Source organism: Podarcis vaucheri (assembly GCF_965113315.1).
Source record: "Podarcis vaucheri genome assembly, chromosome: 2".
Taxonomy (NCBI): domain Eukaryota; kingdom Metazoa; phylum Chordata; class Lepidosauria; order Squamata; family Lacertidae; genus Podarcis; species Podarcis vaucheri.
Window position 1 is genome coordinate 41,928,775 of NC_138760.1, and position 17,419 is coordinate 41,946,193.

At 47.1% G+C, this 17,419-nt stretch overlaps 1 protein-coding gene across 3 annotated transcripts in view; it reads right to left on the bottom strand.

The window, feature by feature from the left end:
- The window catches only part of SEPTIN9 (septin 9), a 216,908-nt gene that overhangs the window by 111,075 nt on the left and 88,414 nt on the right, over window positions 1-17,419 (bottom strand). The window contains exon 1 of one of the 3 annotated variants that reach the window (XM_082203940.1): window positions 14,219-14,369. The exons of the other annotated variants lie outside the window; for them this stretch is intronic. Within the exon in view, the coding sequence (XP_082060066.1) occupies window positions 14,219-14,273 (55 nt within the window). The 5' untranslated portion in view covers window positions 14,274-14,369. Of the gene's footprint in view, window positions 1-14,218; window positions 14,370-17,419 lie in introns of those variants that run through there. 3 annotated transcript variants of the gene reach the window in all.

Consider the following 17,419-nt stretch of genomic DNA (forward strand, 5'->3'; position numbering starts at 1 on the left):
TAGGCAGAGTTCAGGACATGTGTGAGTAAAGACTCCCTCGGTCTGAGAGCTTCTTCTTGGTATTGCAGAAAAACGGGTTCATGGGTTTGTTTTAGCTTCCGATTTTTGAACAAGTGAGCACCAGGCTGCACCAAGACTTCAATGCATTCAGTTTCTACCATGCACATTTATCATGAACAGCTGCTCATACCAGACCAAATTTAGTGCACTAGAGAAACAGTTTTGTCATAGATGGTTTGTGTGACCAAGGGCAACTTCATATACAATAATATTGCTATAGGACATGTGGATGTGGCCATTTGAGTTTGGGAACGTTAGCCAACTGCAGCTCCCCACTTCAACTGTATAACAACAGACGTGTGTGTGTGTGTGTGTGTGTTAATCACATGCAGCAACTATACATGTTTGCTTTCAGATTCCTAACGAAAAAATGATGCCCAGAATTCACTGTGTAAATAGCACCCTGAGGATGCTATTTACACAGTTCCTGTGTCATGCAGAATGATGTGTGCTTATCAGTACTGATCTTCTAGCCCCCAACAAAATCATGGATTGGGAACAGAAATAATCAAAGTACACTTTCTAACCCAAGGTGGGACCAGGGCCCTTAGACATCAATTCTCATCTTCTAGATCACGGGTAAGTAGAAGGTAGATTGGGATCTACCAGTGGATCTTTGGGTGATTGGCAGTAGAGTGGCAAGGATTTCTGACTCCCAACTGTTCAACAACTAAATTACTCTGAGTTACCCTGAGTTAAGGCTGCTGAAATCCTGGGATAACAAGGAAAAGGTCTGTAAGTGGGAGGACTGTGAGCTCAGCTCAGTTCTTCGGCATCAAAACAAATTCCAGGGCTCAGCAGGTGCTCAGAGGTACCATCCATGATCTAAGCGCACATCTTCTGCACTTGACTCCAGTTGATAGATCTCTTGATCACAACATGCCACAAGCAGAGAACAAGAGTAAAGGATAGCCCTTGGTGACTATGCCTGGCACGAGTCCAACAATTCTGCAATAATAGTGCTGGAACTATATATTATGCTACCATTCCCCCTGCTTCAGCCAGGTGTGTGACAGTGCAAGCATTGCCTGAAAATGGAGAGTAAAACTGGTATTTACTGGAATGCCACAAGTGCAGCTGAACAATAAGGAGATGGATATTCTACCTAGTACATGAGGTGGGGGTTGCAGGAGATGGTAATTGGAAGAGAACTGCAGACATGTTGGTATGATGAAAGCTGAAGTGCGTCAGTCAAGATGGCCACACACTTATACTAAGATGCCATTAATGTTTCACTTTCAGTCACTAACACAAACTTTTTACAGCTCACTCATATGAGCACTATAATCAGCAAGAAAGGGAACACACACAATATCATGACGACTCATCCCTACTGGTGGCCAAAGAGCAAGTAGTAAGCAAGATTAAGCAAGGTGGAATCAAAAGTGCTTTCTCATAAAGCCTTATGACAATGACAGACTGCAACCAATAGGATACAAGAGAGTTTTGGTCAATAACTAAAAACAAACTAAGCTTAACACACAGGCATGCTGCAGACAATGGGCCAACCTGCACAGGTCTTGGTTAAACTATGAATTCACTCAGTTCTTGCAAGGTATTTTGTGTCCCAAGCTTAGCCAACACTGGTTCCTCATCTTCCTGCATGGCAAATGGAAATGGAATGGTGCCAGTGAGGGCCAGAATATCCAAACAATCCGCATTGTCATGTTGTCATAGGGTTTCCCCATGCCATGTTGCATCTTATTTTTAGGGCCTGGTTGTCTCCTATGCTTCCTGTTTGGTACTTAAGAACGGAAACAGAAGGGCAAGGCATTCCCAAAGAGAGTACAACCCTTGGAGCTATGCATGGTATCTTGGATAGCCAAGGAGCCAGCAAGGAAATCACCGCCTGACAACCTATCTCTGCTTCTCTACGGTGGCATTATCATCTCATGGGCTCCCATTCAAGAATGGCCATTATTTTTAATGTGAAAGGAAAAAGCCAACCCTAAAAAACAAGCTCAAGACAGGGTTTCCTCCAGGGGGCACTCAAGGGTATGCAGTACCGGTACCTCTGTTGTTGTTGCTGTTGTTAAAAAGTGTAGCACTTACTGTAACAACTTCATGGTGAGTACCGGCACCTCTTTTTGTAGGAAAAAAAAAGCACTGTATGCTGCTCAGAAACAATGGCCAGGGCAACCCTGTCAGATGGGTGGCATATAAATAATAAAATTAATATTATAAAATATATATTATGAAAAATATTAACTGATACAGATTCCAAATATTTCCTCATAGGCCCCTCCCAATTTGTTCACAGCAAATCAGGATTAACTGAATACTTGCAACACGTAGCAAGTATTGTTCATATCATTAATGTACTTAAATTACATTTATCAACAATGTCTATTAAATCAATAATAAAAGACAGTATATACCGGTAAATGCTGAAAATAAATTCCATTTCACCCAAGTGAGTGTATCACTTGCAGTGCTCTGGCTCACAGTAGTGTCCAACTGTGACCCTGAAGTTTGAAATATTCTTGGCTCCCGCACTTTGGAGGCTTAGTTTGGCAAGCCTACCAGGGAAATATACTGCTTTATAAATACTGGTGAATATTAATGCTATGCCACATCAAATATCTAAAAATAATGATAACAGCAGTTTAGTTTGATGTCCTCAGCTATCAGCAGCAGCGAAGAATAAATCCCAAACATGTTGACCTAAAGGATGAGGCTCTGAATGAGTTAAACCACCAGTGCCTGGACACCCTGAAAGAAGCAATGAAAATGACTGGGTACACCATGAGCAGTGCTACCATAATTCTGGGAACAATGGTTGGGTATCTTGATGGGACAAGAGGATCAGTGCACAAATAACCCAGGGGCTGAAAGAAACGGTCTATTATAGTAATGGGGGGGGGGGAATGCTAAGTAACTCACCCCTATGGTATTTGTATAGCACCACCACCACCCCTGACACTTGGGGCTTATTCATACAACAATTGGATCACGAGCAAGGACTGGCTTGCTTCACGTGTAGTTAATGATTGACAATGGTTTATCATGAATGACCTGTGTGCTGGTGCATAGTGCTCAAAATTCCCTGCTTCCCTCCTGCTCTTGGCCATGAGGATGGGAGGAACAAATCCAGGCCTTGGCTTGTCATGTCATCTCAACCAATAGCCTAGGTTTGGACTGCATGGCAAGTCAGACTTGTGGTTTTCTACAGGCAGGATTCCTCCATGGGCAACCATTCAGAGGCCACATGTCAAAGACGGGCAGGGCAGAGGTAAAAGTGAGAGGTACAACAGGTATCAATCTTTGCTGTTACAGTAGAAACTCAGAGGTTTCCATATATACCAGCCCACTACACCTCTCCATTCTGGCAAGCAAGAGCCTTTATCACAGTGCAGGGACACATTCCAGCCAGGCAAAAACAATTGATTGGGATAGATATTGCTTTTAGGCCCAGAAAAATTAAGAGAGCTGCCCCAGCGATGTTGCATAGCAAGGCTGTTGTCAACTCTTCACTAAAAAATACACTCCAGAGCTGGCGTACCTGAAACAAGGAGCATCTGTTATTTTCTGTTGGACAACAATACTCTCCTAACTTTAAGGCCATCCTTAGCCGAAAACACGTCAAAGTGCAAGTAGATAAATAGGAACCGCTCCGGCGGGAAGGTAAATGGTGTTTCCGTGTGCTGCTCTGGTTCGCCAGAAGCGGCTTAGTCATGCTGGCCACATGACCCGGAAGCTGTCTGCGGACAAACGCCGGCTCCCTCGGCACATAGAGTGAGATGAGCGCCACAACCCCAGAGTCGGTCACGACTGGACCTAATGGTCAGGGGTCCCTTTACCTTTATCCTGGTGCATGCTGTGGTCGCTGGCGTCTCTGCACAACACTGCGCAAGGCCTCTGTTATATGCCACCTACAAGAATTGAATTTCACATTCCCCCAATGCACAACCAAGCTATAGAACAGGAGCCTGGTGGGAGGTAGTGTTGGATTTGCAATTAGGAGCTATGCTTTATTATTTGATGCTACTCCCGAGCAATCTGAGATCCTCCTGGCAAGGTGAGGCCTGGGGAACACTGGCAAGGCAAGCGCATAGCTGTCAACTTACAGATTTGAAAATAAGGGACCAGCAGCCTCGAAAATAAGGGATCAGCAGCCAAAATAAGGGATCAACAATTACTTTGATGAAATACATATTTTGTTGCATGCAAATGGCTTTAGATACCTATTAGGTCCATAAATTACCATATAGCATATATTCAACACACAAAAACAGCAACAATTTGTTGTTGACAAAGGACAGCTGGACATAGAAAGGGCTGCATTACCTTCAGTAGCTTATTTAAGGGACATCATCAATAAGGGACAGCAGCAGGACATGGCGCTGAGATAAGGGACTGTCCCGCCAAATAAGGGACGTTTGACAGCTATAGGCAAGCGTTGAGCTAATGCGGAGAGGAACTCCTCAGAAGGCCTGCCGAACCCCCTCAACTTGGGGAGGGGGAGCAGTTCTTGAACAAGTGTTGGCAAAATAAAGTATAAATAACTTAAGAGGTGGAGGGGCGCTGTGGTATCATGCTATGCTTATTCAAGGCAGTGGAACTTTTGCCAATGGCATCTCAGGATATATAAAGCCTTTCTCCCCTGCCCCAAACACACAATATGTAAAATTATGGGTTTTATCCAACTAAGCTATACACATTCAAATTAATGGATTTTAGTTGTGCCCATTATTGTCACTGGGTCTACTGTGAGTTCAGCTACCATAAGCTATAATCCTACATTATCAACATAATCACACTTGTCCACTCAGAGTAACAGGAACAAAAACAGTTCAATTCAGGGAATATCTTCCATTAGATATTAATAGTTGCTGGTTGCTATAAAAGAACCTAGCAAAACCTAGGATGTGGGTGGAAAGTATTTTTGCTTCCCTGAACATGAAAACCATGTGGAAGACAAAAGCCATCCACTAAAGAGGGTAAGAGAAAATTCTGTGTGCTTATCATGTATGTAGGTGATCATTACCACCCAGGAACCAATTAGATCAGTGTTTCCCAACCTTTTTTGGGCAAAGGCACACTTGTTTCATGAAAAAAATCTCGAGGCACACCACCATGCCAGATGGGGAAAGGTCACTTTTTACTTATGTAAAAAAAAAAAAAAATAGTAACAGCATAGAAGGTAATGGTTAGGCTAGCATCCCTCTTCCAAATATGCTAGGTTTTTATTTGCAGGGACTGTTCTACATGGGAAAGCATTCAGCACTGTCATCCTCCCATCTGCCATCTGAATTGGTACTATTCTGGGTCAACTTACTCTGCTGCATGTGTAGATGAAAATGGCACCAAGTGTGGGGGAGGGGGCAGAACAGGTTTCAGATACAGGATATTAAGCATACACGTACTTCAGATTGAACTGGTTGCTTGCTTTGCAAGTTTTCATTTCCCAAATGACTGCCTTGGCAAGCGCAATACCTACCAGGCTCAACGCCGGTCTCGCGCTGCCGCTTCCCGCGCTCTCAAGGACCCGGGAGGAGGAAGGCGTGAAGGGAATCCCGAAGGCGCGAAAACCTCGCGCATGCGCAGGCCTTCCGCCTGCGACAGCCCAGTAGGCGATGGGATGTGGGAGGGAGCTCGCTCGCCGCCCCGCGTGTGCCTATGTGGGGCACGTTACAGCCCCGTGACGTCAGCGCCACGCAGGCAGCCAGGCAGGCAGACGGCGAGAGCCCCGCGCTGGGCGGCCTCTCCTCGCCGCCGCCGCCCTGCCTCTCGCCGCCCGACTCGCCTGCCTCCCTCCCACGGCACACCAGGCAACGTCTCGCGGCACACTAGTGTGCCGCGGAACACCGGTTGGGAAACACTGAATTAGATCACAAAGTCGTCGTCCCCACTTGCAGTGCCAAAATGCCTCCCCTGCCCCAATGCAGGGAGCAGGGGACTAACAGTCACAGGAAAATGTCTCTACACAGATGAATTGCTCTCCCCTTGGTGAAAAAGGTATCTTACCCAGAGGAAAATGCAGCATATCCGTTAACAAATGCTTCCCCAGGGGTTCAAAGTTTTTGAAGTGATCGTGTTTGAATAGGGAATTATTAAACAGAGAATTATTTCAGAACCTAAATGCAGTTCAATACATTATCATGCCACCAGAATGATCTGAGTGTATTCCTTTGGGTTTCTGAGCATCAGTCCCTGAAAGTCGGTCATACACCCAACAGACATGGAAAACAGAAAGAGCAGTGGAACAGCTCAATATAGTTGCATTTATGGGTGCAATTTATGCAAAACGTGCACTTCAAACAGGAAACAAAATGCATGCAAGAGACACAGAAGGTTTTAGATTTCTGTTCAGTTCCAGATATTGGTCTGTAAAACACAGATAGGGATATTTGCTTTCGTAGATTTTCACGGGTACAGGAATGCAGGTTTTGGTATCTTCGGGTGTCTTCCCGTGTAAGAGTAGGGGTGTCTGGGCGACGTTTCGACGAGGTCTCACTCGTCATCTTCAGGCTGGTGCTTTCGGCTTCTTGTTACTGGAACAGAGCAGAATCTGGTGTTTGAGTTCCTATAAATACTGTTGAGGGGTGTGGTGTATAGCCTCCAACGTTCTGGGCAGAGAGGAAGTTCCTAGATTAGTGTGCCTTTTCTTCTTTTGTTCCTTAATTACTTGAGGGATATCTTGAGTGATTTCATGAGTGATATTCTGAATACCCCTGGGTGGGTCATTAAGTGTAGATTAGTTGCTAAAGCTTTCGTGTCTTGACCTCTTGAGCTTGTGAAGAGTTTTTCTGAGAAGATGGCTGTGCTGCATTTAGTTGTGCTCTGGCTTGGCTTCGTGTATAGGGGCGAGCTGTGGTTTTGTGCCTTGTGCCAGCCAGATCTGTGTAGGGATTGCAGGGGGGTGCAGCATCCGGAGGTGCCACTATAGTTTGGCTACTGGATGGAGTCTGTAATATGTCTGTGGAGAGGGTCTGGGTTTGGGTCTGGTGTGGTTGATTGGTGACGGCGTTCTGTGTGCCTCTGGTTCTGGTGTCGGTTTTTGTGGGGAGGGCTAATTTCCAGATGTCTGGCAGGCGGGACGTGTCGTCACGCTTGTTCATGTTGTGAGGGTGTTTCTCTATCTCGATGGCTTCCATGATTATTCTCTTGTGGTGATGTTCCATGTTAAAGAGCAATTTGGAATCTGCAAAATTAATTTCGTGTCCTGTTTCTTTCATGTGTTGGAAAAGAGAGGAAGTTTTTTCTTCTTTTTTGACGGCATTCTTGTGTTCTGCGATACGTGCATTTATTCGTCTGTTTGTTTGTCCAATGTACGTGGCTGGGCAGACTTTGCAGGGTATTTCATAGACCCCTTGGTTTTCCAGCTGGATTTTGTCTTTTGGGTTTCTGAGGATATTGGCTATTTTTTGGTTGGTGCAGAAGGCTGTTTTGATATTGTGTTTATGGAGGATTTTGCTAATTTTGTCTGTAGTGCCCTTGATATAAGGAAGGAGGGCCATGCCATTGTTTTCTTCTGTGTCTTGGTTTTTGGGGGGTGTTTCTTTTTGGATTAGCTTCGTAACCTTGTTTTTCTGGTATCCATTGGCGATTAACACATTTGAGAGATTCTGTAACTCAGTTGTCAAGTGGTCTTTGTCAGCCAGGCGTTTGGTTCTGGAGATGAGAGTCTTGGCTACGGAGTTTATTTGTGCAGGGTGGTGGTGTGATTGTGCATGTAAGTAGCGGTTGGTGTGTGTTTTTTTCCGGTAGATAGTGTGTTTTTTTCCGGTAGATCGCAGAACACAAGAATGCCGTCAAAAAAGAAGAAAAAACTTCCTCTCTTTTCCAACACATGAAAGAAACAGGACACGAAATTAATTTTGCAGATTCCAAATTGCTCTTTAACATGGAACATCACCACAAGAGAATAATCATGGAAGCCATCGAGATAGAGAAACACCCTCACAACATGAACAAGCGTGACGACACGTCCCGCCTGCCAGACATCTGGAAATTAGCCCTCCCCACAAAAACCGACACCAGAACCAGAGGCACACAGAACGCCGTCACCAATCAACCACACCAGACCCAAACCCAGACCCTCTCCACAGACATATTACAGACTCCATCCAGTAGCCAAACTATAGTGGCACCTCCGGATGCTGCACCCCCCTGCAATCCCTACACAGATCTGGCTGGCACAAGGCACAAAACCACAGCTCGCCCCTATACACGAAGCCAAGCCAGAGCACAACTAAATGCAGCACAGCCATCTTCTCAGAAAAACTCTTCACAAGCTCAAGAGGTCAAGACACGAAAGCTTTAGCAACTAATCTACACTTAATGACCCACCCAGGGGTATTCAGAATATCACTCATGAAATCACTCAAGATATCCCTCAAGTAATTAAGGAACAAAAGAAGAAAAGGCACACTAATCTAGGAACTTCCTCTCTGCCCAGAACGTTGGAGGCTATACACCACACCCCTCAACAGTATTTATAGGAACTCAAACACCAGATTCTGCTCTGTTCCAGTAACAAGAAGCCGAAAGCACCAGCCTGAAGATGACGAGTGAGACCTCGTCGAAACGTCGCCCAGACACCCCTACTCTTACACGGGAAGACACCCGAAGATACCAAAACCTGCACAGATAGGGATATATATATATTGGCAGAAAGGTTGCTTACCAAAAAACACTGAAATACAAATTACTTATAGTAGCCCACAGGCACTATAGCATGATGCAGAAACAAGTGTCAAAACAAGGCCACCCAGTTCCCTTCTGTATATGGAATGGGAGGCCTCTTATCTGCCTCAGGCAACAAAATCTCTTGAGCCAGTCTTGTTGGCAGCTAGCCTATACTGTGTCATGCTCTAGTCATATTGCAAATGGAGACGAGTCAATTTATATGTTTAGGCCATGGGGGGGGGCATCCAATTTGTGGGTGATTCTGTTTGTGAGTAGCATCACTTGGGAGGAGAGCCCTCATGGAAGGGTCTGCAAAAAGTCATTGGAAGCATGGCGCCCTGGTAATAAAGAAATCCCTGCCCTTAAAATGCTCCCACTTCTGCCCTCTACAATGTAATGCTCACATGAGCTATTCTTAGGCCAATTCACCCGTTATCAATCAGCTCATGCTCTAGATTTTAATATTTTAAAACAGATGACTCACACTGTGTCTTAAAAAAACCCACAACCTGAATAACAACGCCTGCAAACTATCCACTGACTGCAGTGCAGCATTCACACAAATTAGGATAGTTGTGCATGTGTGGTATGCGCAAGTGGATGCAGAACTCTAATTCAGAATCTGTTTCAAGTACATCCTCTGTGTTCTCTGATTCAAGAAAACAACAACAGAATCAGAGTTCTGATTTTATCTCTGGAGGACTCCCCTCATGGAAAACAATACACTCTGGAACTCTCTCTGAGCTGCCAAGGGGAAGTGAGGTGGCAGGCAGCCACATCCAGACACCTGCTTTCCCCCTTGACCCTCAATCCTCCACCACTACCACTGTGCCATTTCAGCAAAAGAATCTGGGGGTCTCCTGGGCTCCCCAAACAAAGGTCAAATCCTACTCAAATCTGCCCTCTGAACTTCAGTAAGAGAGCCACCACTTGTGGCCAATAGTCATGACTCAGTGGAGAAGCAGATGTTTCCATGCTGCAATCACCTCCCCATTGTTCTTTGTGCAGATGAAATAAAAGGGTTTCTCCATCCCCTTTTGAGAACAGAGCACACACACATGCAAACACACACACAAACCCAGCACAAACGGTAACTGGGTTTTGTATCTGTGACTCAATATGCCTTTGGCTTTGCTTTCACTGCAAGAGAAAGATTGTGTTGGGGGTGTGTGGGGGGGGGAAACTAGCTTACCTTCTTGGCAGGGGTAGATGAGCACATACTGTTCATCCCCTTGCCGCATCTCTATTCTGAAGAGATCCTACTTCGCAGCAGGGCCTAAGCACTGCCAGTTCAGAAAACAAGGAACATGATGGGTCTCCCTATAGGTTCCTTCTAGCCAGAGCATTGGGAACACTGTGCCAAAACAAAACCCAAACATTTCTATGCAAAAGAAAAAGCGGTGGGGGTTGGAAGCATCAAGGTTTGCAAGACTGAACACAATGGTACTAGGGGAAAGCTAGGACACCGGGGAACCTGCGCTTCCTCTGGACCTCTTTGTCAGGGCAGGCTACTACTACTACTACTACTACTACTACTACTACTACTACTACTTTATTATTTATACCCCGCCCATCTGGCTGGGTTTCCCCAGCCACTCTGGGCGGCTCCCAACTGAATATTAAAAACACAATACAGCATTAAACATTAAAAACTTCCCTAAACAGAGCTGCCTTCAGATGTCTTTTAAAAGTAAGATAGATGACATCTAATGGGAGGGCGTTCCACAGGGTGGGCACCACTACCGAGACGCTCCTTCAGGTATACTAGGCCAAGGCCGTTTAGGGCAGGGGTCGGCAACCTAAGGCCCTGGGGCCACAAGCAGCCCACGGGGGGTCATTTAACTGGCCCATGGACCCCCGCCACCCACTCAATCGGCTCCCATGCGCCGCGCTAAACCGGCATGGAGCAGAGCGGGGGCTGCCTTCCGCGATGCTGGCTGGCTCCTGCAATCAATGGGAAGCTGCACACACCTCCTCTGTGCCGGAAGGAGCAGCGGAAATAGCATTTGCGCATGCTCCGGCCCACCATGGCGTCTGTGGGACCGTGAACTGGCCCAAGCCACAAAAACTTTGCTGACCCCTGGTTTAGGGCTTTAAAGGTCAGCTAGGAGCAAATGTAGGTCTCTCAGGACAGGTGTTATATGGTCTCAGTGGCCACTCCCAGTCACCAGTCCAGCTGCCACATTCTAGATTAATTGCTGTTTCCGAGTCACCTTCAAAGATAGCCCCTTCATAATATAGGTTATCAGTAGCACTGGACACCAGGGCTCCAGCTAAGGGTGCTGTGGATTGTGGGGTGAGCAGAGTGAGACCACCACCAGAGCCTGCCCCACTATTAAGCAGATTGATGCTACTGCCTCAGGCAGTTTGTTTTAGGTGTCATAAAAGGACAGGAAATTGTTGATTATTTAATCTTATCATAATACAGTATAATAACTTTTCCAGGGAAAAGTGCTTATGGGATTTTCTGCCTCAGGTGCCGATCGCAACTTTGCTGGCCTTGGGTAATCCCACTTTGACTCTGACTCTTAGGCAGCAAAATCTATTGGGCCACCCCTGGCAGCCAGTGTGGCACAATGGTTAGAGTGTTGGACTAGAACCTGAGAGAGCAGGGTTCAAATCCCCACTCAGCCAAACACATGGCTTCCCCCTCAGAACCCTGGGAACTGTGCTCTGATAAGGGTGCTGAGAACCACAGCTCTATGAAACTACTGTTCCCAGAGTTCTTTGGGGGGAGCCATGTGCTTTAAGCATACAGTGTGGGTGTGACATCTCTCTCTCTCTTTTTTATAAATATTTTTATTGCAAATTTCAAACAAAGAAAAATCACCAAACATATACAATCCCTTCACCAAGAAATAACAAACAAAGAAAAATATACGTAAACATGGGTGTGACATCTCTCTTAGCCTTTATTGAGACAGGATGCTGTCTTGTACTGAGTCACAGCACTGATCCATCTAGTTCAGTATTGCCTACACTGCTGGTCTTCAACGGGTGGGTTGCAGACTGATCTAAGATGCACTAACACCAAGAGCACTAACACCATGCAGATATATAGTGTAAGATTAAGAAATGGGTCCCCAAATGAATGCTTGAGTTAAAGCGGATCCTAGGTCTGAAAAGGCTGGAGATACCTGACCTTCACTGAACAGCAGCAGCTCTCCAGTCGGACAGAGGTCTCTTCTTGAGATGCCAGGGATTGAACCTGGGACCTTCTGCACACAAAGCAAGTTGCTCTACCACTGAGCTACAGCCCACCAGGAATCCCCACATGCTTCTGCTGCTTATGGGGAGGAGGAAAGAGCAAAACATAGAAAACTGCCTCATACCAGATTAGACTATTTGTCCAACTAGCTCAGTATTGTCTGCTCTGATTGGCAGAGGGGGGTGTCTTTACCATCACATGCCTTTAGCTGGAGTTGCCAAGGTCTAAACTCGGGCCATTCAGCCTGCAATGCATGTGCTTTGATGCCACTGACTGAGCTGTGGTCCTCCCCCCACCCCCACATCAGCACTGCACCACCAAGCCTGGATAGCTCAGTTGGTTAGAGCATGGTGTTGATAATGCCAAGGTTGCAGGTTCGATCCACACCTGGGACAACTGCATATTCCTGCATGCAGGAAGTTGGACTAGATGGTCCTCAGCATCTCTTCCAACTGTTTGACTCTATGATTCACTGATTTCAGAGCTAGCTAGGAGCCTGCCTTTAAAAGCTGAGTTTTTCAGGATGCTAAGTTCTGCAATGTATCCAGTCAGGTTTGTGGAATACATATGCCACTCCGTCTTTTGGTAGGTGTATTTGCAGTTTTAAAGTGATTTTTTAAAAAAAGTTCAAAACACACACTAAAAGTTCAGAACTGATCTGATCTCCTCTATCAGTCTCTGCTACTTTATTCCACAGAATTGGCCCAGGGGATCAGCCAAAGAGGCAACACCTACAATTTAGACGACCAACTTTCCGCCATCAGAACGGAAGGAAGCGATTCCTCCAGAGCGAATCTATTTCCTGGTTTGCACTAACAGCACAGAAAGCTGCCATGCAGACATGCCATAGCTCCCTGTGGGCTGTAGACAAAACAGGGCATTTGGAGAAATACCAACATGGCTGAAGTTTAAGGCAGCAATTCTCCTGTAGCGAGAAAAGGATCTGCAGCACCTTCATATCCAATTATACCTACACAGATCACAATGCCAATGTCATGGGGCATGTAGCGGAGGAGAAAACTGAATGTAAATTTCACCTTAACCACATTTAAGGTCCAGGTCCAACCACTGCTACATACTTGCAAAAAAAATTCACACACCCCAGCCAACACCTCCCCCACCAACCCATTAACCATCTTGCAAACTTGTGGCCTTGTTGATCCTTCCCATCTTGAGATCAAAATGAAGTGGCAATGAAGAGCTACAGAAAAGGAACACACCCTGAGCCATTTTCTGCTGACTTGCCTTTGGAATGGGTGGGCATCAAAACATTGTCAAGCAAAACAAAAGGGAAGGGAGAGGGGAGGAGACCAGCTGCAACCTCATACTTGTCTGGGCTACACAACAAACTCTGCAAGCTTGTGGCAATTCCTGCTTCGCCCCTCTCTCAAGGGGGAGGGGGAGAGGCAGAGTCTGCCTGCCTGCCCATCACAGGGACAATCAAAACAGAAGTAGTACCCGAAGACCACACACCTAAAGCATCACACACAGAGATAAGTGTGTGCAGGCATACATGGAAACGTGACATGCTCTTCCGAAAAGACACACACTCACTTTCCTACCTGACCATTAATCAGCACAAAGGTGAAAAGTTTTTATTAGCAGATACCAGTCATACTAGACGCCGCATTCAACTCTGCCTCAGTTTACCGCCTGCTAAATTGCACTAGCAGCCAGCGACTGCACAAGGATGCAAGATGAATGTGTTAAAGGGGCCTTCGTGCTCAATAGCACGCCGTTTGCTCAAACTCACAGGCTTTCTTTTCAGAGAAGAATAAGCGCCCCAGACAGACCCCCGCGAACTGTACCCTCGTTTTCTCTCAAATCTTCTGCGAAGGGGGGAAGAGGCACCTCATCTCAGAGGCCTCTGTTTTAAAATCCACCCGTTTCATGACCTGGCCAAAACAAAAAAAGCAGGCAACTCACCAGCCTTAACGCCCACCACCACCCCGCGGAGTCGAGGGGCCTTTGCTCAGTTTCTCCCGATCTCGTTTCTTTTCGCAATCCCCGAGCACAAGTCTCGCAATCCCAGCGGCGGATGCGATGCGCGATTCCCGCCACACCACCAACACACCACCGGCCTCCGGCTGTTCCCCTCCGGCCTCGAACCACGACGGTGAGGGGTAGAAGGAGCCGGGGGGCCTTCTCAGCTCTGGGAAGGGGATGGAAACCCACACACGGGAACGAGCGGAACACGGGTGCGCCCCATTGGCAGGGGGGGAAGGGGGGTGGGAGAGAGTGCCTGCGCCAGGATCCCTTTCCTTCCCCTCCTCTTCGTCCTGCGCCCTCCCTCCCTCGCTCCCTGTCGGCTCTACCTACCCTCGAAGTCGGAGATGATACCTTCCAGGTGCGCGTTGACCGCCGGGTCGGACATCGCCGCGTTCGGCTCCGGCTGGGCAATGCGCCCCCTCCCCAAGTTCCCGGCAAGGTCCCGAGCGCGGCGGCGGCGCTGCGCGGCGGGGCTGGGCGCCTTCGGACGGCCCCCTAGCCGCGAGAGGGGCGGACAGGCGGTCGAGAGGGGCGGGCTGCCGAAGCTCTCGCAGGCAGGATCCCCCGCCCCGTGGGCTCGTCCTGTTGCACAGGCTCGAATGAATGGAGGCAGGCAGGCAGGCAAGGAAGGCAAGGCGAGCAGGGAAAGCGCGGCCCTCCCCGCCCCTCTGCTCTGGACAGCTTCGCGTGCGCCCGCCCGGCTTCCCCTCCGCGCACTGGCTGCGCCGCACGCCTGTCAAGGCGAACCCGAGCAGGGCCAAGCCGACGAGAAAGCTGGGTGGGCAGGACTCCTCCTGCCCCCCTTCTCCAGCCGAGCCGAGGGGGATCCGAGCGAGCTCAGCCCCAGGCTCAAGGCAACGCCCCAAGCCCGCGAGGCACTCAGCCCAGGGGAGGGCCAGGCCGGGCTGGGCCGCCTCTTCCTCCAAAGATGCTCCAGCACCGAGGGGGCAAAAGCCTGGGCTCCGGAGACGCCACCCCCACCACTTGGAACAGCGCGAAAACTCAATCCAGGCAGCGGGGCGGGCGGGGATGCTTTGGAGCATGTGTAGAGTACCTTTCCCTCACCAGTGCGGAAGCGGGCGCAAACGTCTAACCAGTCTCCCGATATAGCTTGGACTGCAGGCCAGGGCAGGCGTGCCAAAGTAGAAATGGTGTGCTTTTTTGATTGATTGATTGATTGATTGATTGAACATCAGGAAGAACTTTCTGACAGTAAGATCTGGAAGACAGTGGAAAGGACTCCCTCGGGAGGTAGTGGACTCTCCTCCCTTGGATGTTTGAATGGTCATCTTCCATGAATGCATTAGCGGAGATTCCTACATTGCAGGGGGATTGGGCTAGATGACCCTCGGATCCTTTCCAAACATATTCTATGAGTATGTTTATTTAGCACTCCACATCTAGGCTAACAGAACAAATCCTTGGTATCTTTCTTTATACAGCTAGTGAGTGCAATCAGAGAGAGAGAGAAATGTTAATGGCTGATGTTGTGTTTAGACTTAGGACTACATCCTATACTGTACATCAGTTGAAGGCACAACACCGTTTTATTTATCTATCATCCTGCCACATTTGTAAGTATCTCAGGTCAAAGTAGCATAAAGGAAAGTCTGTTTTTATTCTTACAACCACCCTGGGAGGTAGAGTGAGAGAGGTAGAGATGAGAAATAGCAGGGGCCAGGAAGAACCCACCTGAAAAGCAAATGAGTGGTTATCTTGTCTTAAGCTCCTTGGAAGAAAGAGGGGTATAAATATAATGAATCCAGTTACCTAAAATAAGCAGGAAGAGAAATCCTATGGAGGAAAGGGAGAGTCAGCGGTGGAGGAACCACCATATCCTAAGCCTTGCTGGACACAGAAGGTAGTGGAGCTGTCTTCCCTCTCCCTGTTTTTTCCCTATTGGAGAGAAAATGATTACAGCAGCTCCAGGGGTTATACTTATTCTATCCTGTGAGGTGAACAGGAGGATTTGGAATCCATGACCCCCTATGAGGTACATGGTGGAGGTGGCAGAGGTTGCTGCCACCACAGTGAGGGGGACCTTCAGCCACAGACCCCTCCCACACCACCAGTGGAGGGGCCAGGTCCACAACAGCCAACATCCTCTCTCGAAGCTTAGGATTCTTCTTCTGCAAAGAAGGATGGTGAATGAATCCACAATAAGAGCAGTAAAGACAGGTATAAGGTCCAACAGGTACATAAGCTGCTTGTCATCATGCCATGATGCATTCTGTGGCACTTTCTGCTGGTAAGCTGATAACCCTTTCCCAGCTGGATGGCTAGGTCTATGCCATGGGTATCTCTTTTTATTGTTTTTAAATTCATTTGCTGCTATTTTCTGTGATGTTTTCAACTGTTTTCATCTGTTTTATTGCATTGCATATGGTGCCTTGAGAGGGCAATTTATTATTATTATTGATAATAACCTTTTTCATGTTTTCAACATTCTAAGAACATCTGTTAACAATTTATAAATGTCATCTAAAATCCAACTCATAATACAAAAGTGTGCCTGATTTCTTTATAGTGACACAATCTTTCCAGCACTGATGAAACTTTCCATGTTTAACTATCTGTTTTTATTCACAGCATGACACAGAGGACTTTTTTTTTTAATGGAACAGAACTGCTTTCTTTCTTTTTTAAGAAGAAAAGAAAGAAATCAGAATAATGCCCTCAGCAGGATTCTGTTTAATCTGAGTTAGAAAAAAGTTTGTATCTGCCATACTTTATGAGATCAAAAAGAACAATAAGGGAGCTCTGCCTGCACTGAATGCTTCAAATGGTTTTTGGCTTTAAGTTTGGAACTGTTAAACCACAACATTACAGAGACCTTTGTGCACTCCAGGTCAGTTTGCAGCTGAAGTGTTTTCAAAATACGTGGACATCCTTTATACGTATCAGCAATACATGACAGCATTTAGAAGCGGACCAGTGCCTGCTTTACTGAATGAGCTCACTTGTGCATTTCAGAATCAAAGGTGTTACCAGAGATTGACAAGTGGAAGTGCTCCTTTTGCACTGCTGGTGTCAATTCCTTAGTCCAGCTGCCAGGACTTGCTCCTCCAAAAACATCACAGCTGGAGGGAGAGCTGGCTATTGTTCAATGAACAGTAGGGCTACAACCCAGTGGAAGAGCAACACTTTGCCTGCAGAGGGTCTCATGGTCAATCCCTCCATGCAGGGCTGAGAGAGACCCCTGTCTGCAACCCTGGAGAGTTGCTGTCAGTCAGTGTAGACAATACTGAGCTAGATGGACTATTGATCTGACTCAGTATAAGGCAGCAACTTCCTGTGTTCCTTTGTACACAGTACAGCAGGCAAGCTGGCTGATCAGTGCCAACAAACTTGGCAGTGGCTCTGAAAGGAAGCTGATGTTTCCTTCTCATACAGTGCCAAAGCATCAGAGTTGCATGTAAAATCCCTTTCAGAGACTTTCCCCCAGTGTGTGAGATTTTGATAAATGCTCTTGACTAGAAGAATTGAATGCAAGAAGGGAACTAAAGGTCAGTTGTTCAGATATTAACCTAG